This window comes from Pantherophis guttatus, chromosome 2, assembly GCF_059756535.1.
Source record: "Pantherophis guttatus breed Tessera chromosome 2, ASM5975653v1, whole genome shotgun sequence".
NCBI lineage: Eukaryota > Metazoa > Chordata > Lepidosauria > Squamata > Colubridae > Pantherophis > Pantherophis guttatus.
In genome coordinates, this window is record NC_142064.1 from 271,919,542 (window position 1) to 271,942,698 (window position 23,157).

The 23,157-nt window shown below is 42.1% G+C and overlaps 1 protein-coding gene across 1 annotated transcript; it reads right to left on the minus strand.

Moving 5' to 3' along the window:
- Positions 1 to 12,201: 12,201 nt before the first annotated feature.
- LOC148115907 (vomeronasal type-2 receptor 26-like) lies at positions 12,202 to 21,933 on the minus strand. Its single transcript, XM_087885281.1, has 7 exons — positions 21,814 to 21,933; positions 19,757 to 19,996; positions 18,199 to 18,386; positions 17,156 to 17,243; positions 15,533 to 15,760; positions 14,395 to 14,521; positions 12,202 to 13,220 (listed from the first exon to the last, which is right to left on the minus strand). The coding sequence occupies exons 1-7, from the start codon at positions 21,931 to 21,933 to the stop codon at positions 12,310 to 12,312; spliced, it is 1,902 nt and encodes a 633-aa protein (XP_087741407.1). The 3' UTR covers positions 12,202 to 12,309.
- Between the last annotated feature and the right edge of the window lie 1,224 nt (positions 21,934 to 23,157).

Consider the following 23,157-nt stretch of genomic DNA (forward strand, 5'->3'; position numbering starts at 1 on the left):
GTGGCTCAGTGGCTAAGATGCTGAGCTTCTTGATCGAAAAGTTGGCAGTTCAGAGGTTCAAATCCCTAGTGACACGTAATGGGGTGAGCTCCCATTACGTGTCGCAGTTTCTGCCAACCTAGCAGTTCGAAAGCACGTCAAAAATGCAAGTAGAAAAATAGGGAACATCTTTGGTGGGAAGGTAACAGCATTTGGCGTATAATCATGTCAGCCACATGACAACGGAGACGTCTTCGGACAGCACTGGCTCTTGAAATAAAGATGAGCACCACCCCCTAGTGTCGGGAATGACTAGCACATGGGATTCAACCGGTTCGGACCAGTTTGGGTGAACTGGATGTTAATTTTAATCTGGTTCGCTGAACCAGGTCTTCCAACGACTGGCTGACCCCTCCTGCCCCGCCCCGCCCAAGAGTCTTCACGGATTTTGGATACCAGGTATGTGCAGAGCATGTTCGAAGGCTCTGGGAGGGTGAAAAATGGGCCTACCGGAAGTACCGGAAGTCCAGAAATGGGCCTTTTTCCAGCCACTGGAGGACCTCTGATGCCCAGGGGAGGCCTTTTTCGCCCTCCTGGAGGCTCCAGGAAAGCCTCCGGAGCCTGGGGAGGGTGAAAACGCCCCCTCCCCAATGTGGTTCAGGATGCCGAATAGGCCACACCCCCATGGCCATGCCCACGCAGCAACTGGGCAGTGAACCGGTTGCTGAAATTTTTCAATCCCACCCCTGTCAACAAGGAATAATTTGTTGTTGGGCACTCTGGGAGTTCAAAGGCTAAAAGAAGGATGACAAAAAGGGATTTGATGAGAAGAATATAATTCATTAAAGTAATTTTTCTCAATATATTCCACACTTCTCAGAGAGGGTTTACCATCTATACGTCACACTTGGCAATAAACATGAAACCTGTAGGACTAGCAATAGGTAATTTCTATTCCATGGGAATACCTGCCATGGCTGGATCTTTTCAACTTCCAGCCTGGTTTTTCTCTTCTTCATTGTTGTCCTTTGGGATTGGGATGAATAGGCCGCATTTAAGGCATGTGCCACAATCTGGATGGCATTGTAAGCTAAGGCGTTATCTAGAGAAAAGACCTTGTCAATCTTCTCTTGAGGTAGAGTTCCCACGTTCTTTTCCTCTAGACACCTTGTCCAGCCTTTCACAGACAAGGCAGGTTTCTCATATGAACAGTGAAATGTTTTGATCATAAATGCTTTGATTAAAAAATAAAAATCTCTGAAATCTTTAGATCTGGTCCTTTGGCCGGTCTGGATCAGAAAAGAAAATATACTACGGGTGTATTTTAAAGAGTAAGCGTTATATGATAATTCAATGGAGAGATCCCACAAAGCGGTTGTGATCCAAACTTTTCCTGCAACAGGTTTTTTCATAAAGTTCAATATGAGTTCTACAAAGAATTCTCCTTCTACAAAGGTAAACTCTGCATAGTAAACAAATACGTTGATTTGGTGCCACATTTTGAAAATAGGAATCATATATTTGATGGTCTTGTTATCTAGTAATGTGAATTGTGAAAAAGCAGCACAAATGCCATTCTGAGCCAGCACAGGAACGAAGGTCCTAATGAAACGTTCTCCATTATCAGTGTCTGCAGCAAGGAGGCCAATGAACGTCCATCGAAAATACAGCAGCAGTTTAACAATTCCCAGGTTCTGAGCACCTTCTTTGGGGACAGTCTGGTAGAAAAAGGGTAATTGAGTTTTATCACTCAGGAAGGGTGAAATAAAAGTGTAGCTGATCTGGAAAAAAAGACAGTTTGTGTTTGATTTTAGGACTTTACTAAGTCGAAGTGTTAGATCCTAGGGCAGTGGTGGCCAACCTTTTACTCACCGAGTGCTGAACAGGTATGCGTTTCGTGCGCTTTGCTTGTACGCATACCATCCGTGCTAATGCGTGTCTCCTCCACATGCACTGTGCACGGAATTGCAACATCTGTGCATGCATTCGACTTGCACATGCGTCCTGTGCGCTCTGCGTGCAAGCATACCATCTACGCATGCATGTGACTTTCGCAGGGCTCCCCCGTCTGCTGTGCATGCAATCGCACCAACTGTGCATGCGTGTAGCTTTTGTGCATGCAATACACATGCATGAAAATGGTGTGTGCATGCATGCACGTGCATGCGCAGGATAACTCGGAAGATCAGCTGGGTCCCCTGAATTACATGCATGTGCACTCAAGGCCCGAACACCAACTGGGGCGTGAGTGCATGCACAGCTGCAGGTAAGTTGGGTGACAGCTCATGTGCCCAGAAAGATGGCTCTGCGTGCCACCAAGAGAAAAAAAGGGTCAGATCATAGACAATGACTGGAAGATTCCATCCTACCTTGATGGACTTAATAAAGGATGTAAAAGTTTCCCTGTCTTATCTGACTCTAGGGCATGGTGCTCATCTCCGTTTCTTGGTCAAGAGAGCCAGTATTATCCAATTTCCATGGTTATGTGGCCAGCATGGCTATATGCCAAAGGCTAATGGAACACTGTTACTTTCCCTCTAAAATAGTACCTATTAATCTACTTGCATTTGCACCCTTTTGAACTGCTAAGGTAGGCAGGACTTAAAGGGTGTGGGAAGAAATATCCCTCTGGTTCAGTTCCAAGCCGGGAGAAAGACACTGGAAACATGGAGGCTGATTGGAAAGGTGGTTTAATGATGAAGCAGAACCACATGGGTTTGAGGTCCTGTACAGCTGACCACATGGAGTTGCGAGTGAGGGGCTTTCATACCTTCTCTTGGGCTTTGCACTTGAACTTCCTGTTCCTGTGAACTTCCTGTTCATATATACTATTGGCTGTTGTTGGGGTCATAGCTGGCTCTGTAGGTTGTCTGAACTAAGTTTGGTTGAAGCCTGGAGGGTGGGTCTAAGTTTAAGTAAGCAATGGGGTACCACAAGGTTCCATCTTAGGCCCAGAACTCTTCAATATCTTCATAAATGACTTATAAGAGGGAATAGAAGGGAAATTTACCAAATTTGCAGATGATACTAAGCTGGCAGGAATAGCTAACACCCTAGAAGTTAGGCTCAAGATCCAGATGGATCTGACAGACTTGAACACTGGGCCCTATCTAACAAAATGAAATTCAATGTAGAGAAAAGTCAAGTCCTACACTTAGGTAAGAAAAACCAATGTGGTGAGCTCTGCTACTAGATGGTAGAGGGTTAATCCTATTATGCCCTGAGGGATCATGTCTTAATCCCATCATCCTGGAGCTGGAGGTCTTTTGTTTTGGGGATAGACTGGCCCACTCTTTCTCAATGGACACAAAATAACTGCTGGGGGCAATTAAGAAAGACTTGGGGGCTGCTTTCTGTCTCCAAGAACATGTTTCTCTGTTTCTCCTCTAGGGAAAGATCATATTCTGCCTTATAATATTCTGATATAATATGAACAGAATATGATAATATTCTGTTATCAATGAATATTTAAAGATAAAAAGAAATCCAAATTTATTTTTCTGGAAAGAGGGGGCTTTCAGAGACCCTTTTTTGCTAACAGATAAGAAACATTAAAAAAAAATTAAAAAGAACGACAGGATAATATATTACAACTAGTGGTGGATTGTCAGTGGCAGTCAGTACCTAATTTTGCAAACATTATAAACATTGTACTGATCTGATAATAACGATTGTATATAAAGAAGATCAGTGTTTCCTGGGCATTTTATCAGATGAAGTGTTATGAGGTGGGTGCATGACTCCTTATAGAAGCTGCAGTATGGTAGGATGTGATATTTGAGGGATTGCCGCAAAGAAGAAGGTGTGTGTGTGTGTCAACCTATTTTCCAAAACACCAGAAAGCATTAGGAAGGAAACAAATCAAGGAAGAGAGGAGCGACCTAGAACTAAAGAGAAATTGCCTTACAGAACAATTAATCAGTGGAACAGCTTGTTTTCAGAAGTTTTGGCAATGGTGGCTTCCTCCTGGTTCGGCCCGGTTCCACCGAGCCAGTAGCAGTAAATGGTCTCTTGCTTGAGCAGAGATTGGACTAGCAGACCTCAAAGGTCCCTTCCAACTCTGTTATTCTGTTAAAATTAGAGCTGTAGTTTTGATGGCGCCTTGTCCACAGGGGCACAATATCAGCTCATGAAATGTGAAATAAAGAAGGATTGCTCATCTTAACTCATGCTTAAGATTTTTAAGAAGGAAACCTCCTTGAAATGCTCTGGAGTAAACCTGGAGAGCCATTTCCCTGCTCTATACCTGTGGGATTTTGTAGATGCCCAATATGGCAGCCATGAGGATGGATATGTCAGAGTTGGCCTCTTCCAGGAGAACCAGCATGTTTCTCTTCCTTCCGCAGCTGTAGTTGGGAACATTGGCCTCTCCAGTCGAAAGCAAATCCAACAGACCATCCAAAGTCATTATTCTGTCTCGAAAGTTGTCATGGAGGTTATAACCCAGGGTGAGGTTGGGCAAGAGAAAAGGATCTTTGTTGATTTCCTGAATGGCAAAAAGGAAGGACAGAATTTTCCAGTATATCACAAGTGCTTTCCTGAAAAGATATGTACATTATGCCATGATGTTATATTCAAGAAAGATAATAAATTTCTTCTGTGATAATGTTGGACAGGGGACAGAAATCATGGGATAGAAATCACAAACTCACAATGTCAACAGCGTATAAAGAAAACATCTATAAAATGTTTTATAGATGGCATTATTCACCTGCAAGGTTAGCGAATATGTATAACAATCAATCTGTTAAATGTTGGAAATGCAACCAAAAGCAATTGAGAACTAAGGAGAAATTTCCTGACAGTTAGAACAATTAATAAGTGGAAAAACTTGCCTGCAGAAGTTGTGAATGCTCCAACACTGGAAATTTTTAAGAAGATGTTGGATAACCATTTGTCTGGTGTAGGTTTTCCTGCCTGGGAAGGGGGTTGGACTAGAAGACCTCTAAGGTCCCTTCCAACTCTGTTATTCTATTCTATTCTAAATACCAGTTTCATATTATCATATGTGGTGGATGTATCCCAAAGCAAAAAAATACTGGAAGAAAATACGCATGTGGCTGGAAATTACGAGAAAACAACAAATAGATTTGAAACCTGAGACATTCTTGTTGGGCATGCTTCCAGGGAACTACAATAAGGGTAACACATATTTAATTTTACATATCCTAACAGCAACCAGGATTGTGTATGCACAATACTGGAAAAATCCAGAAACCCCTACAGATAACATTATAATCAAAAAAATTCTGGAATGTGCAGAAATGGATAAGTTAACCCTAAAAGTCAAAGGAAAAGAGGACTCAAGAATATTTTATAACATGGGAACTATTCTATAAATGGTTAAGTGACAGATATGAGGTTAAAGGAGTGAATTTATGTGAAATGTGGATTGCATGAGAAAGAAAAACTGATGAGTAAATATTTTGATGGTTCTTTAATCGATACTATAATGGAAGATAGTATACATTTAAATAACAATTGATATTGTCGTATATATGTTTATGTATATATGAATATAATGATTATAATGATAATGTTTATATGTTAACACTTTGGACATCTAGAAAACACACTGTTCAACATAGAATTGGAATATGTGATATAAAACAATAAAAATATTTAACATTAATGTGACTGTACAAGTCTTTGATCAAAATTCTTCATCTCAGCATCTACTTTTTAAAAGCCAAAACAGACAATCTCTGCACTGTTCGTCACTTGCTCGCTCTCTCTCTCTCAACCTCAAACTGCGGAGTCAAAAAATATCCCAGGAAAAGCTATTGGTGAACCACTTGTGAAAATGTAGCTAAGAAATCTGTATGGACTTATCCATCTAGGAACCAGGATTCACTCAAAGGACTATAATACACATGTTATATGTATATGTAGGAATAGGTGCATGTAACCATGGCTTAGGCCCGGGGTACCTGCAGGATCATCTCTTGCCATCCTCCCATCGTCCTGTACGCTCCCATAGAACAGGCCTCCTCAGGGTGCCGTCAGCCGACAATGTCGGCTGGCGACCCCCAGGGCGAGAGCGTTCTCTGTGGGAGCGCCGACCCTCTGGAATGGGCTGCCCACCGGCCTCAGGACAGCCCCTGACCTCCTCTCCTTTCGCGGCAGATTGAAGACGTGGCTCTTTCATCAAATGGGCTGATCCGCAGGGGTGATATTTAAATAATTTTAATCAATTTTAATTGGACTTTTAATGTTTATGTAATTTTTGTTCCGTTTTTTTGTAAGCTGCCCTGAGTCCTTTGGGAGAAGGGCGGTATATAAATTACATAAATAAATAAATAAAATAATAAATAAATAAATAAATGAGATAGGGCAGAAAATAAAACATTTAAGAACTGAACAGAAGCACCAGCTCCTCCATTTCTCTTGAGTAAATAGTCTTGATCCCTGATTGCTTGAGAGAGAGGACAGAGGAACTGCTGAAAACACTTTGGCATCAGGGGAACCAGAGCTGAGTCAAGAAGGAGCATCTTAGGATAGAATAGAATAACGGAGTTGGAAGGGACCTTGGAGGTCTTGTAGTCCATCTTAGACAGAAAACTCTACACCACTTCAGACAAATGGTTATCTAATCTCTTCTTAAAAACTTCCAGTGGTGGAGCATTTACAACTTCTGAAGGCAACTTGTTCCACTGATTAATTGTTCTAATTGTCAAGAAATTTCTCCTTAGTTGCTTCTCTCCTTGATTAGTTTCCACCCATTGCTTCTTGTCCTACCCTCAGGTGCTTTGGAGAATAGTTTGACTCCCTCTTCTTTGTGGAAGCCTCTGAGATATCGGAACACTGCTATCATGTCACCCCTAGCCCTTCTTTTCATAAGACTAGACATACCCAGTTCCAGCAACCGTTCTTTATATGTTTTAGCCTCCAAACCCCGAATCATCTTTGTTGCTCTTTGCACTCTTTCTAGAGTCTCCACATCTTTTTTACATCGTGGCGACGAAAGGTGGATGCAGTATTCCAAGTGTGGTCTTACCAAGGCATTATAAAGTGGTATTAACACTTCATGTGATCTTGATTCTATCCCTCTGTTTATGCAGCCTAGAACTGTGTTGGCTTTTTTGGCAGCTGCTACACACTGCTGGCTTATATTTAAGTCATTGTCCACAAGGATTCCAAGATCCCTCTCACAGTTACCACTATTGAGCAAGGTACCACATATATGGTACCTGTGCATTTTGTTTTTCTTCCCTAAATGTAGAACCTTGCTTTTTTCACCATTGAATTTCATTTTGTTAGATAGCACCCAATGTTCAAGTCTGTCAAGATCCTTCTGTATCTTAAGCCTATCTTCTGGAGTGTTGGCTATTCCTGATAGCTTGGTGTGGTCTGTAAATTTGATGAGTTCCCCATCTATCCCCTCATCCAAATCATTGATGAAGATGTTGAAGAGTACTGGGCCTAAGACAGCCCTGCGATACCCCACTGCATACCTCCCTCCATGTAGATGCAGTTCCATTGAGGATCACATATTGAGTAGGGTTGGTCAGTCAGTTACAAATCCATCTGGTGGGGATGCAGTCTAACCCACATTTTTCTATTTTATTAAGTAGTAGGTTATGGTCTACTTTATTAAATGCCTTATTGAAGTCCATACCCACATCAAGGAAACAATAAATGACTGCTGATCTGGCAGTGTTGAGTTTAAAGAAATCCATGGACCTACGAGGAAAGCCATGATGGAGCATCTAGGAGAATGTCTTGAAGCACCTGATCTGAGGGCTGATGTCTTGAACTTCTTCCAGAACTGTCCTTCTGGAAGATACAGAACTTTCTTCTAGGACAGACTCAGAAAAGAAGTCAGCCATTTCTCTCAGCTGGGATTGACCAGGACTGACCAGTTAGAGCCTCCTGTCCTTTTCTTCGATGGACAAGCTGAAATCATGATCAAACTCCCAAGCCTTGAAAGATCAAAGTACATTGTCTACATAGATATCATTTCGACATAAGGTTGCTGAGCATTAAAGTTTGCTTTTGTGTTATCATGTATCATGCAATACATGATACATGATTATGATTCATGAAATCATGATACATGATTCATGAAATACATGAAATGTATTGCACTTCATACTGTTTGTATACAAATGTGCTGAAATCTAACTCCCCCTATTTTTTATCTCAAAGACAATATAACAACATCATTCAATGTTCTGCGACTTACTTATTACCCTCTGTAGAAGGACATGAACTGAAATTGTGATGCTGTAATTGTCGAATATTTGTTACCGAGAACAACCCACCGATGAGATGGTCTCCTGGCCCGTAGTGGTTGAGTGGGTCTCTTGAATCCCTTCCCAAAGTCAAGAAGCACTTGGTGCCGAACATCCCACAGGCTGCCTGGGGCAACAAAAGCTCCATCAGAAGCAGAAGCAGTGGGTTCATTTCTGGGTTAGCCAAAGGAATCCCCTGCCTTGCATCTGATCTCAGAATCAACAGAGGAGAAGACGTTGAAAGCAGATTGCAACAAGACTGACTTTTCTAATACAGTATGAAGTCAAGAAAGGACATCCCAAATGATGGAAACATGGGCCAACACAACAGCAGACCTCCTGGTATCCATGAAGTATAGTCCAGCTTCCCAGGGTCAAAAGACAATTTATGCACTAACTTTCATGATGTCAGATAGTACTGTGTGTTGCTCCTGAGTCTGTTGATCTCCTCCAGAGATCCAGGGGAATAAGGAATCTCTTGAGATTTAGCCTGAAGGCAAGAAACAAATCACTAACATTTTAATTACATTCTAATGAAGGGTTTCCTGCCTAAGCAGGGGGTTGGACTAGAAGACCTCCAAGGTCCCTTCCAACTGTTATTCTATTCTAATAATTATCTGAGACGCAGGAGGTTCTCAGTCCTCCCTGCACGGTGAGATGGGATCCAGCTGGAGAAGTCCTGATGTAACTCAACTAATGTATTCCCAGAAAGCATTCAGGACCAAATTATTCTGGGAGCATTTGGGACACCTGTCATTCTGCTTAGTTGACTTCCAATTGGTTTTCTTTCATGATATAATATGTGACAGATTTATTGTATGATGCTGGGTTTTTGATATGATGAAGTTGTTACTGTTACCTTTTTTTATTGTGGACTTTTGAACTAAATGATGTTGATGCTACCTTAGGCCTACTGTGCATTTTTTAATGTTCAGACCTTTATGTTATAGGATGGATGCTTTATTTATGTTGTGAGTTGACATACACCTGTCTGAAGTAGAATGAACATAAATCAAAGAGATATTCATCTATTCACCCACCCATCCATTACACCTGGTGGTGTGACCCAGTGGTGGGATTCAAAGTTTTTTACTACCAGTTCTCTGGCCATTGCTTGGTGGCTGTGGCTTGATTGATGTGGCAGGGGAAGGATACTGCACAATCCCCATTTCCTCCCAATATGCTGGGACTCAGGAGGCAGAGAATAGATGGGGGCGGGGCCAGTTACCAGTCCTCTGGACTATTCAAAATTTCCTCTACCAGTTCTCCAGAACTGGTCAGAACCTGCTGAACATCAATACCCTGGTGTGACCAAGCGTTGATAACTTCATACTTGGTGAAGGGGATGTCCCCATCCTGTTTTAAAGAGGCACTCATCAAGAATCCATAACTGGACCCTACCTTCCTGGAAAATTGTCATCCAATCTCTCCATATCTCTCACCAATCTCAGCACTAAAGTATCTCACCAGTCTCACAAATAAAACTGTTTTGTAATTATTAAGATCCTCCAGACTGCTAGAAGAAAGTAAATTTTATACACACACACACACGCACAAAGCCACACACACATTTGTGTATTCAATGTTTTAAGCAATGAAGTGTTTATTGCTGAATAAATGACCCTTGAATTTAAAAGTCTATCTTTTGCATTGCAGCCATTTTTTCCTATTGTTACCTGAAATTCAGGCACCCTGAATTTGGCATGGAGCTGATGAAATATATTATAATGAATTTGAGAGGGAAAAACAACACTATTAGCCTTTCCAAATGTCACTTTTCACCCCCAATGAACAATAGAAATGACAGCAAAAAATCCCACAAAATTTATTAAGGTGATGGAGGTGTCAAGTCTTATGACAGCATACAAAAAGAAATGATACATACATTTAATCTGTGTGATACATCAGAAAGCAATCAATAAAAAATAAAAGATGATTACATGTAAGAATTGAACAATACCCCTTGGAGGGTAGAGCATTTGTACAGTATCTGCATGACAAAATCACTCAGATTCGGGAAGACCTGGACTCTGACTGGGTAGGTTCAGGGGGGATGACTGGGGCAGGTCTTGAGAGTTTTATCTGGGATGAGTTTGATCCTGTGACTCCTGATGACGTGGACAGGATTCTGGGGAGACTGAATGCGACCACATGTTTGTTGGACCCGTGTCCCTCCTGGTTAGTGCTGGCTTCCCGGGAGGTGACGCGAGGCTGGCTTCAGGGGATTATAAATGCTTCATTGGGTGAGGGTGACTTCCCCGCCACCTTGAAAGAGGCGGTGGTGAGGCCTCTCCTCAAGAAGCCTTCCCTGGACCCGGCAGTGTTGTCAAATTATCGTCCGGTCTCCAACCTTCGCTTTGTTGCGAAGGTTGTTGAGAGTGTGGTTGCACGACAGCTCCCCCAGTACTTGGATGAAATGGCGTATCTGGATCCATTCCAGTCGGGCTTCAGGCCTGGGTACAGCACAGAAACGACATTGGTCGCATTGGTGGATGATCTCTGGAGGGCTCGGGACAGGGGTTGCTCCTCTGTCCTGCTCCTATTAGATCTCTCAGCGGCTTTTGATATCATTGACCATGGTATCATGCTGCACCGGTTGGACGAGTTCGGGGTGGGAGGCACCATGTTGCGGTGGTTCTCCTCCTTTCTCTCAGACCGGTCACAGTCTATGTTGGCAGGGGGGCAGAGGTCGATCCCAAGGAGCCTCATATGTGGGGTGCCACAAGGGTCGGTCCTCTCGCCCCTTCTGTTCAACATTTATGTAAAGCCGCTGGGTGAGATCATCCGTGGTTTCGGGGTGAAGTACCATCAGTACGCTGACGATACTCAGCTGTACATCTCCACCCCGGACCACCCCAACGATGCCCTTGAAGTACTGTCCCAGTGCCTGGAGGCCGTGCGGATCTGGATGGGAAGGAACAGGCTCAGACTCAACCCGTCCAAGACTGAGTGGCTGTGGTTTCCGACATCCCGATATAATCAGTTGACGCCATCGCTGACTATCGGGGGCGAATCACTGGCCCCCAAGGAGAGGGCTCGCAACTTGGGTGTCCTCCTGGATTCATGGCTGTCTTTAGAAGAGCACTTGACGGCCATGACCGGGAGGATTTTCCATCAGGTTCAACTGATTTGCCAGTTGAGTCCCTTTCTGGATCAGGACTCCTTAAACACGGTCACTCATGCCCTTGTCACTTCCCACCTCTCTCTACATGGGGCTCTCCTTGAGGAGCACCTGGAGGCTCCAACTGGCGCAGAGTGCGGCCACGCGGGTGGTTATGGGAGTGACGTGGCGCTCCCATGTAACACCTCTCCTGCGCGAGCTGCACTGGCTCCCGGTGGTCTTCCGGGTGCGCTTCAAGGTTTTGGTTACCACCTTTAGAGCACTCCATGGCTTAGGGCCTGGTTATTTACGGGACTGCCTGCTGCCGCAAACGGCCTCCCACCAGCCGGTACACTCTCACAGAGAGGGACTCCTCTGGGTGCCATCAGCCAAACAATGTCGGCTGGTGGCCCCCAGGGGGAGAACCGTCTCTGTGGGGGCACCTACTATCTGGAACGAGCTCCCCCCGGAGATACGGAGGATCCCGGATTTACGCACCTTCCGCAGCGCTCTTAAGACCTTTTTATTTCACCAGACTGGTCTGGCCTAACCTTTCCCTTTCTTTTTAAATGTAAATTTTAATGTAAATTTTAATTTGTTCTAAACCTGGGGTTTTAAATTTTTCTTGGGCTAAATTGATTTAATTCGATTTTATTTCTGCTCTTAATTTTTGTATTTTATGTGTTTTATTCTGTGCCTGTTCACTGTGCTGAGTCCTTCGGGAGTAGGGCGGTATACAAATTAAATAAAATGAAAATGAAAATGAAACAATAGAAAACAAGGATTACAGATAAAATTCCTCAAATGGCAAATTGATGGGTTACATAATGCCCCTTCCCAGGTGATAGGTATTTTACATAAAACTTGCAACTGTATTCATGAACTTTCAGAATATTCTCTCTATAGTTTAATGGCTGAAAAGGTTAGTTCACACAATTTAAAAAATGTCATTGATTGGTCCCCAGATATAATATATCCCCAGAACATCCAGGAGAATCAGTTTTCTACTTCACTTTTCAACATCAATTGCTGCTTTGTATTCAAGTCTGGCCTCAGCACAATGATGTAACACTTAGGGATGAAGATGCAACCCAGCAGCCCAGCACTGGAAGCCAAGATGGAGAAGACCTGCACAGCCACCATGTATTTCCCTTTGGTGCTCAGGTAGGTGGGCACAAAGGACAGCCAGACACTGCAGAAGACCAGCATGCTGAAGGTGATCAGCTTAGCTTCGTTGAAGGATCCAGGGAGATTTCTGGCCAGGAAAGCCACTGTGAAGCTGACAGCAGCCAGGAAGCCCATATAGCCAAGGGCAATATAAAACATAGCAGCAGAGCCTTCATTGCACTGCAGAACGATCTCTCGAGGCTGGGAGTTCATGTCAGAATCAGGGAATGAAGGAAAAACTCCTAACCAGGTGAAACAAATGACAACCTGGACACTGGAACAAGAAATGATGATGGTGTTGGCCAGATTCTTTCCCAGATATTTCCTCATTCCACTTCCTGGCTTTGTGGCCAGGAAGGCCAGCACCACCATGATTGTTTTGGCCAAGACAGAAGACACAGCAATTGAGAAGATAATGTTGAAGACTGTTTGTCGGAGAAGGCAGGTGGCTTTCCTTGGCCGACCAATGAAGAGGAATGAGGTCAAGAAGGAAATCAGAAGGGAGACCAGGAGAATGTAGGAGAGGTCCCGGTTGTTGGCTTTGACTATGGGAGTTTCTCGAAATGTAATGAAGATTCCCAAGACAAAGATTGTGGTCAAAATTAGGAATAGAGCAAAGGTAGTAAGGATGATTCCCAAATTCTCTTGATAGGACAAGAACGTGACATTTTTGGCAATACATTGATCTCGCTTCTTATTCTGATATTGATTTTCCGGACATCTGATGCAGTAGTTTGCATCTGCAAAGGACAAATGTAACATCTGCCATGAATTTATAGGATAGGAGTTAGATGAATATGTGTATGGATGTTCTTGCATTTCTAATGTCCGAAGTTGATTAAGTGAAATGATGTAACTATATTAAGAAGGGAGAGAATCTGAGGGGAGACATAGTTAACTTGACAAATATCTCCATTTTTCTCCAATGTTTTTCCATTTGTGGGACTCTGGGAGACAAAACGGGTGAAGGACAACCATTTTTATCATTCAGTAAGGTCTCTAAGGACTAGAACTGACCAACCTGAGTGGGTTGGAATATTTCTGTTCCATTTGTCCACCAAAACCCAATGGTTAATGTTTTAAAAAGGCTGGGGGGAAACAGGGTCAAAGCTGGAACGTAAATTAAGTGCAGTCAATGTTGGCTTGCTGTCAGGGTTCTGACCGATGCCCTAATTAAATAATGAGCCTCAAGCCAAGCTTCAATAGAAATCCAGATCGGAGCTTCATGTCTGCACGTTCCAAGTGAAGCCAACTCTGACCCCACGTAATTTACATTCCAGCTCTTACCCTGTTTTCCCCCTCCCCCAAGGTGTGTCATCGGTCACATTCTCCAATGAACCAATTTCACGGGTTGTAGAGATCACTCCCCTCCGGCTACTGGGGGTTACCGTGGATATGACCTTGACAGAGATATGGCTGGAATGTGCTTTTGTTTTGACTGCTGTGCCATTCATACCATAGAAGCAACATCACAGTCTTTCTCAAGATGAAGCAACAGACTGTCATTGACATTGTCCTGTCATTTTCACTGATGCTTCACAAAGCTATAGAAGTATCTCCTTAGCTGTTTGGTTTCCTCTAAGTCTCAAAATCTCATTTAAGGGGATTGAATGCCACATTATTGCTACACACCCTTGGTGAAAACAACCCCATAATCCCTTGAGTGGTGGAGTCTGGCCAACTGAATGGAGCTAGCAGAGTGGTTAATGGCTGGATGCCCTTCCTGTTACCAATGCAAAGTTTTATTCAGCATTGTGCCCAGAGAGAGAAATATTTGCCTTTATCTAGGATTGAACTCACAGCCTCCTGATTGTGAGGTGAGAGCTCCACCTCTATGGCGCCACACCATGTCTTTGGCCCCAATACCCAGTTTCATCTTCATTGAAAGGACTGCATTTATTTCCACTCACTCACCTTCTTGGGTAGAAATCCTCCCTTCTGCACAGGGAACACAGTTGTAGCAGCAGTTTGGTTTCCCCTCCTGGACCACCTTGAAATATCCATGCTGACAAGCTTCCACACACTGGGAGTAAGGCAATGTCTGAAAGTGAGCAGAATTGGCATTCAGAAGCACCTGCAATCATCAGCTATGAAATGAGACATAGAGTTGGAACGGGTCAACCAACTAGGTGTGTGCTAAACAGATTAGAAATAGAACATTCTGTTTCTCCTCCAGGCCATATTGTGCTGATGGCCAATCATTCTGTTCTGACCTGGGCTTCCTGAAAAAGCATAAATCACAATCTTAGTCCCCAAAAATCTCTTTTATTGAGACAGCTATGAATTATTTTATTTATTTATTTATTATTGAATTTCTATACCGCCCTTCTCCCTGAGGATTCAGGGCGGTGTACTCAGGGTGGTTTTTTCATTCCCATCCCATAATTATTCACAAACAGTCTGTGAATATTCCAACAGATGTTTGCTCGAGTTGACACAGACTTTTAGGGAAATGTTGATAAGCACCCAAATTTATCTCCCTTGAAATCCTGCCAGAGTCCTAATTGTCAATTAATTTTGCAAGGCCAAATGGAGCACAGAGTCAAACAGACTTCTCAGATCTGCTGGCTGCTGGCGGGCCACAACACATTCATGATGTCCAACAATTGTCAGGAAAGTTATTTTTTAAACTGACATTGATAATCAAACATGCTTCCATTTTAGAAACTGACATGGATGAAATGGGAATTCTGGAATCCTGCAGCATGATAGATTTTGCACACATTTTCCACCAAATATCCAGCTGTAGAATCAACCTCTTGAATGTCAAAATGAACTTGGGCAACTCAAGAGATTTAGCTTTTTTCTCCTCTTAAATAATTCCTACATTTTCCTACACCCCACCCCACCCCCAATGTCACTTCCTTCGATGTTCTTGGAACAGAACCCTTCTATTCTTCACAAAACCCCTTCTCCATTGCTATTGCTGAATTAAAAGAGCACATATCTGAAGCCTGCATCTGATGGCAGGCAATCTGATATATAGTTTGGGAAGGGAGGAGACACTCATGGAGATAATGATAAAACTGAAGAGACGGAAGATTTTCCCCACCTGGTTCTGCCCATAGTGCCTCGTGATGGCTTCCTTCTTGATGCTGAATTTCACTCCTGCAGATCCTTCTCTTGCCAGACTCCCAAATTTCACACTGGTGCCTGACTTATTATGAAAACCCACCCAAGTCACAAGGTCAAAGTCAGCCATCAAATCTCCATTCCCATCCAAGTATATTCCTTGCATGGTGTTGTTGTAGATCTGGGGATTCTTCAGGAAATGGTGGAGCTACAGAGTATGAGGAAAGGAAGGTTTTAGATGAATGGAATCTGCTACATCAAGTTGGTGTACAGAGATATAGGGAATTTGATTTTTTTGAAGTGCAGCTTGTTTTCTTATCAGGACAATTCCCATAAATTAAGGTGCTAATAGGGAGTATATTCTTCACAGAATCTGACATTCCAAGTCCCCTTTACTCTTGTTTTATTGTTTATTTGTCCTTTTGGTCCACTTGAAGGTAAGTAGACAGAAGAAGGGTCAAAGGTCACCTGCATAGCATTACCTATGAATATGCCTGTTTACATCCCCTGATGCTTATGCATTAGTTTCTCCATCCTCCCTCAGAAGTATCAATAGGGTTGCATTCTTTTGTCTGTAGGGGGTGTGTCTCAATATTAGAGAGCCCCTGTTGTGGTCATCCTAAGGGACACGGTGGCTCAGTGGCCAAGATGCTGATATTGTCGATTGAAAGATAGGCAGTTCAGCGGTTTGAATCCTTAGTGCCGCGTAACAGGGTGAGCTCCCGTTACTTGTCCCAGCTTCTGCCAACCTAGCAGTTCGAAAGCACATAGAAAATGGAAATAGAAAAATAAGAACCATCTTTGATGGGAACCTAACAGTGTTCCGTGCACCTTTGGCATTTAGTAATGTCAGCCACATGACCATGGAGACATCATCAGACAGCACTGGCTCTTTGGTTTTGAAACAGAGATGAGCACTGCCTCCTAGAGTTGGGAACGACTAGCACATATCTGCGAGGGGAACCTTTATCTTTACCTATTGCATTCATCAAATAACAAACACTGCAATGGGCCTTGATTATTTATTTCGGATCCCGTGTTTTGCATTCGCAAGAGAAGATGTAGACGACACACTATCCGTTTGGATATTTCAGTCCTGGAAATATTATTTGGCTTTGGGAAGTTGGGAAACACATGTCAGTTCCATTTTCTTGTTATCTGAAGGAAAGCTTGAAACATCAAGTCAGGAGTAATTAATATATTGATTTTGGCACTCTTTGGGAGCCCCTACAAGGATGTACACTGACAATCATACAATGTTGTATTGGATTGTAATATCCTGGGAAAGAATCCAAATCCCTTTTCTAAGTAGAAATTTTGGATTCTGGAGAAAGAAAAGCTCAAAGTGCAAGAGATGAAAATGTTGTGGTTGTGTGCGTGACAATATCAGCAAGGAATAATTTGTTGTTCAGCACTGTGGGAGTTCAAATGGTAAAAGAAGGATGAAGACAAGGGATTTTATGGGGAAAAAAAGATTCATTTGTAGGGACATAATAATAATAGAATAGGTAGAATTAGTGGGACATAATAACCTGCTGTTTTGTTTCTGTAAGAATTGCTTTGCTCCTGTAAGAATTGGAATTGTTTCTACCAGTGATCTTACCTCTGTGTTATCTTGTTTTTCTGTAACACTCCGTGCCTGGTGGATATCTCCAGAAGCCGGGTTTCTAAGCACCCAGCCCTGCTGCTCTCTGCACAGCCAATGCAGAGCTACAAGGTAGGCATGTGCCAGAGGGGCCAGAATTGGGTATTCTGAAGGTATAAATCATGTCATACCTTCCCCAAGGTGTGGCTATTCCTCAGATGCATTGTATTTGTATATTAGGGTATAGTCCTACCTGGAATTTTGTTTTTGGCCATCAGTCAAATCTGGTTCTTTTTTCAAGCCTCGTCTCGAGTCACACTCTCTTTGGCATCTCAGTGGCTCGGGGGAACTTCTGGGACCTTACACATTAAAGCATTTTTTCTCAATATATTCTACACTTTTCAGACAGGGTTTTGCAATGTTCACCATCTATACGTCACACTTAGCAATAAACATGAAACCTGTAGGAATAGGAATAGTTATTTCTATTCTATGGGAATACCTGCCATGGTTGGATCTTTTCAACTTCCAGCCTGGTTTTTCTCTTCTTCATTGTCCTTTGGAATTGGGATGAATAGGCCGCATTTAAGGCATGTGCCACAATCTGGATGGCATTGTAAACTAAGGAGTTATCTAGAGAAAAGACCTTATCAATCTTCTCTTGAGGTAGAGTCCCCACGTTCTTTTCCTCTAGACACCTTGTCCAGCCTTTCACAGACAAGGCAGGTTTCCCATATGAACAGTGAAATGTTTTGATCATAAATGTTTTGATTAAAAAATAGAAATCTCTCAAATCTTCAGATTTGGTCCTTTGGCCGGTCTGGATCAGAAAAGAAAATATACTACGGGTGTATTTAAAAGAGAAATTGTTATATGATAATTCAATGGAGAGATCCCACAAAGCGGTTGTGATCCAAACTTTTCCTGCAACAGTTTTTTTCATAAAGTTCAATATGAGTTCTACAATGGCTTCTCCTTCTGTAAAGATAAACTCTGCATAGTAAACAAATACGTTGACTTGGTGCCACATTTTGAAAATAGGAATCATATATTTGATGTACTCGTTATCTACTAATGCGATTTCTGAAAAAGCAGCACAAATGCCATTCTGGGCCAGCATGTGATTGAAGGTCCTAATGAAACGTTCTCCATTATCAGTGTCTGCAGCAAGGACGCCAATGAATGTCCATCGAAAATACAGCAGCAGTTTAACAATTCCCTGGTTCTGAGCACCTTCTTTGGGGATGGTCTGGTAGAAAAAGGGCAATTGAGTTTTATCATTCAGGAAGGGTGAAATAAAAGAGTAGCTGATCTGGGGGAAAAAAGACAGTTTGTGTTTGATTTTAGGATTTTACTAAGTCAAAGTATTAGATCCTAGGGGAAAAAAAGGGTCAGAGCTTAGACAGTGACAGGAAGATTCCAGTCTACCTTGATGGACTTAATAAAGAAAGTAAAAGTTTCCCTGTCATATCTGACTCTAAGGCATGGTGCTCATCTCCGTTTCTTGGCCGGGAGAGCCAGCATTATCTGAAGACAATTTCCTTGGTTATGTAGCCAGCATGTCTATATACCAAAGGCGAATGGAACACTGTTACATTCTCAGTGAAGTGGTACCTATTAATCTACTTGCATTTGCATGCTTTTGAACTGCTAGGTGGGCAGGACTTAATAGGGGAACAGAAATCCAGAGAATGTAATCAAACAATTGTTATCAATGAATATTTAAAGATAAGAAGAAATCCAAATCTACTTTTCTGGGAAGTGGGAGGTTTCAGAGACCTTTTTTTTTTGCTAACTGGTAATTTTTAATTATAGTTGTTTTTGTGTTTGATTTAGTATCTTTGGAAGATTGAAAGTTTAAATAATGCTAATAATATAGTACAGTCACAGACCAGTGTTACAGATAAGAAACATTTAAAAAAAAATAAAAGAATTGCAGGATAATATATTTCAGCTAGTGATGGATTGTCAGTGGGCAGTCAGTACCTAATTTTGCAAACAGTATAAAAAAACTACATTCAAAGGAACTACAGTATATTGTACTGATCTGATAATAGTGATTGTATATAAAGAAGATCAGTGTTTCCTGGGCATTTTATCAGATGAGGTGCATTAGTCCTTATAGAAGGTACAATATTGTCGGATGTGATATTTGAGGCATTGCCACAAAGTTGTGTGTCTCAACCTATTTTTCAAAACACTACAAAAGCAATTGGAAAGAAACTAATCAAGGAAGAGAGAAGCAACCTACAACTAAAGAGAAATTTCCTGACAGAACAATTAATCTGTGATACAGCTTGTTTTCAGAAGTTATGGGTGCTCCAACACTCTAGGCTTTTAAGAAGAGACTGGACACACATTTGTCTAAAATGGTAAATGGTCTCTTGCTTGAGCAGGGGTTGGACTAGCAGACCTCAAAAGTCCCTTCCAACTCTATTATTCTGTTAAAATTAGAGATGTAGTTTCGATGGCGCCTTGTCCACAGGGGCACAGTATCAGCTCATGAAATGTGAAATAAAGAAGGATTGCTCATCTTAACTCATGCTTAAGATTTTTAAGTAGGAAACCTCCTTGAAATGCTCTGGAGTAAACCTGGAGAGCCATTTCCCTGCTCTATACCTGTGGGATTTTGTAGATGCCCAATATGGCAGCCATAAGGATGGATATGTCAGAGTTGGTCTCTTCCAGGAGAACCAGCATGTTTCTCTTCCTTCCGCAGCTGTAGTTGGGAACATTGGCCTCTCCGGTCGAAAGCAAATCCAACAGACCATCCAAAGTCAACATTTTGTCTAGAAAGTTGTCATGGAGGTTATAACCCAGGGTGAGGTTGGGCAAGAGAAGATAATCTTTGTTGATTTCCTGAATGGCAAAAAGGAAGGACAGAATTTTCCAGTACATCACAAGTGCTTTCCTGAAAAGATATGTACATTATGCCATGATGTTATATTCAACAAAAATAATACATTTCTTCTGTCATAATGTGACTGTACAAGTCTTTGACCAAAATTCTTCATCTCAGCATCTACTTTTTAAAAGCCAAAACAGAAACACCCTAGACAATCTATGCATTGTTTGTCACTTACATTCTCTATTTTTCTCTTTCATCTTCAAACTGCGGAATCAAAAAATATCACAGGAAAAGCTATTGGTGAACCACTTCTAAAACTGTAGCTAAGAAATTTGTATGGACCTCTCCATGTAGGAACCAGGATTCACTCAAAGAACTATAATACACATGTTATATGTGCATGGTTTGCATGTTTTTATATGTAAGAATAAGTGTGCATGTAAATGAGATAAGGCAGAAAATAAAACATTTAAGAGTTGAACAGAAACACCAGCACCTCCATTTTACCTTGAGTAAATAGTCTTGATCCCTGATTGCTTGAGAGAGAGGACAGAGGAACTGCTGAAAACACTTTAGTATCAATGGAACCAGAGGTAAGTCAAGAAGGAGCATCTTAGGATAGAATAGAATAACAGAGTTGGAAGCGACCTTGGAGGTCTTGTAGTCCATCTTAGGCAGAAAACCCTACACCACTTCAGACAAATGGTTATGTAATCTCTTCTTAAAAATTTCCAGTGTTGGAGCATTTATAACTCCTGAAGGCAACTTGTTCCATTGATTAATTGTTCTAATTGTCAAGATATTTCTCCTTAGTTCTAAGTTGCTTCTCTCCTTGATTAGTTTCCACCCATTTCATGTTTTTTCACCATTGAATTTCATTTTGTTAGATAGCGCCCAATGTTCAAGTCTGTCAAGATCCTTCTGTATCTTAAGCCTATCTTTTGGAGTGTTGGCTATTCCTAATAGCTTCGTGTTGTCTGCAAATTTGATAAGTTCCCCATCTATCCCCTCATCCAAATCATTGATGAAGATGTTGAAGAGTACTGGGGCTAAGACAGCCCTGGGACACCCCACTGCATACCTCCCTCCATGTAGATGTAGTTCCATTGAGGGCCACACATTGAGTGCGGTTGGTCAGACAGTTACAAATCCATCTGGTGGTGATGCAATCTAACCCACATTTTTCTATTTTATCAAGCAGTAGGTTATGGTCTATTTTATCAAAAGCCTTATTGAAGTCCATACCCACATCAAGGAAACAATAAATGTCTGCTGATCGAGCAGTGTTGAGTTTAAAGAAATCCATGGACCTATGAGGAAAGCCATGATGGAGCATCTAGGAGAATGTGTTGAGGCACCTGATCTGAGGGCTGTTTTCTTTGAACTTCTTCCAGAACTGTCCTTCTGGAAGATACAGAACTTTCTTCTAGGACAGACTCAGAAAAGAAATCAGCCATTTCTCTCAGTTGGGATTGACCAGGACTGACCTGGTCAGTCACAGGGACCTGTCCTTTTCTTTGATGGATAAGCTGAAACCATGATCAAACTCCCAAGCCTTCTAAGATTAAAGCACATTGTCTGCATAGAGATCATTTCAACATAAGGTTGCTGAGCATTAAAGTTTGCATTTATGTTATCATGTATCATGCAATACATGATACACGATTATGATTCATGAAATCATGATACATGATTCATCAAATACATGAAATGTATTGCACTTCATACTGTTTGATACAAATGTACTGAAATCTAATTCCCCTATTTTTTTCAAAGGCAACATCATAACGTAACAACATCATTCAACATTCAGCTACTTACTTATTACCCTCTGTAGAAGGACATGAACTGAAATTGTGCAGCTGTAATTCTCGAATATTTGTTGCCGAGAAGAGCCCACCGAAGAGATGGTCTCCTGGCCTGTAGTGGTTGAGTGGGTCTCTTCCATCCCTCCCCAAAGTCAAGAAGCACTTGGTGCCGAGTATCCCACAGGCTATCTGGGGCAACAAAAGCTCCATCAGAAGCAGAAGCAGTGGGTTCATTTCTGGGTTAGCCAAAGGAATCCCCTGCCTTGCATCTGATCTCAGAATCAGCAGAGCAGAAGAGTTTGGAGATGTTGATAGCAGATTGCAGCAAGACTGACTTTTCTAATACAGTATGAAGTCCAGAGAGGACTTCCCAAATGATGGAAACATGGGCCAACACAACAGTGTCCATGAAGTGCAGACCAGCATCTCAGGGTGACAACACTAACTTTCATGATGTCAGATACTACTATGTCTTGCTCCAGAATCTGTTGATGTCCTCCAGAGATCCAGGGGAATAAGGAATCTCTTGACATTTAGCCTGAAGGCAAGAAAGAAATCACTAACATTCTAATAATTATCTGAGAAGTAGAGGGTTCTCAGTCCTCCCTGCAGGCTGAGCTGGAATCCAGCTGGAGAAGTCGTGATGCAACTCAATGTAATGGATTCCCAGAAAGCATCCAAGACCAAATTGTTCTGGGAGTATTTGGGACACCTGTCATTCTGCTTAGTTGATTTCCAATTGGTTTTCTTTCATGATATCACATGTGACAGGTTTATTGTATCATGCTGTGTTTTTGATATGATGAAACTGTTACTGTTACCTTTTTTTATTGTGGACTTTTAAACTAAATGATGTTGATTCTACTTTAGGCCTACTGTGCATTTTTTATTGTTCAGACCTTTATGATATAGGATGGATGCTTTATTTATGTTGTGGGTTGGCATACACCTGTCTGAAGTAGAATGAATAAAAATCAAATAAATATCCATCTATTCACCCACCCATCCATTACACCTGGTGGTGTGACCCAGAGGTGGGATTCAAAGTTTTTTACTACCAGTTCTCTGGCCATTGCTTGGTAGATGTGGCTTGGTGGGTGTGGCAGGGGAAGAATACTGTAAAATCTCCATTCCCTCCCCACTCCAGGGGAAGGATACTGCAAAATCCCCATTTCTTCCCAATCAGCTGGGACTTGGGAGGCAGAGAATAGATGGGGGCGGGGCCAGTCAGAGGTGGTATTTACTGCTTCTCCAAACTACTCAATATTTCCTCTACCGGTTCTCCAGAACTGGTCAGAACCTGCTGAATACCACCTCTGCTGTGAGCAAGCATTGATAACTTCATACTTGATGACGGGGATGTC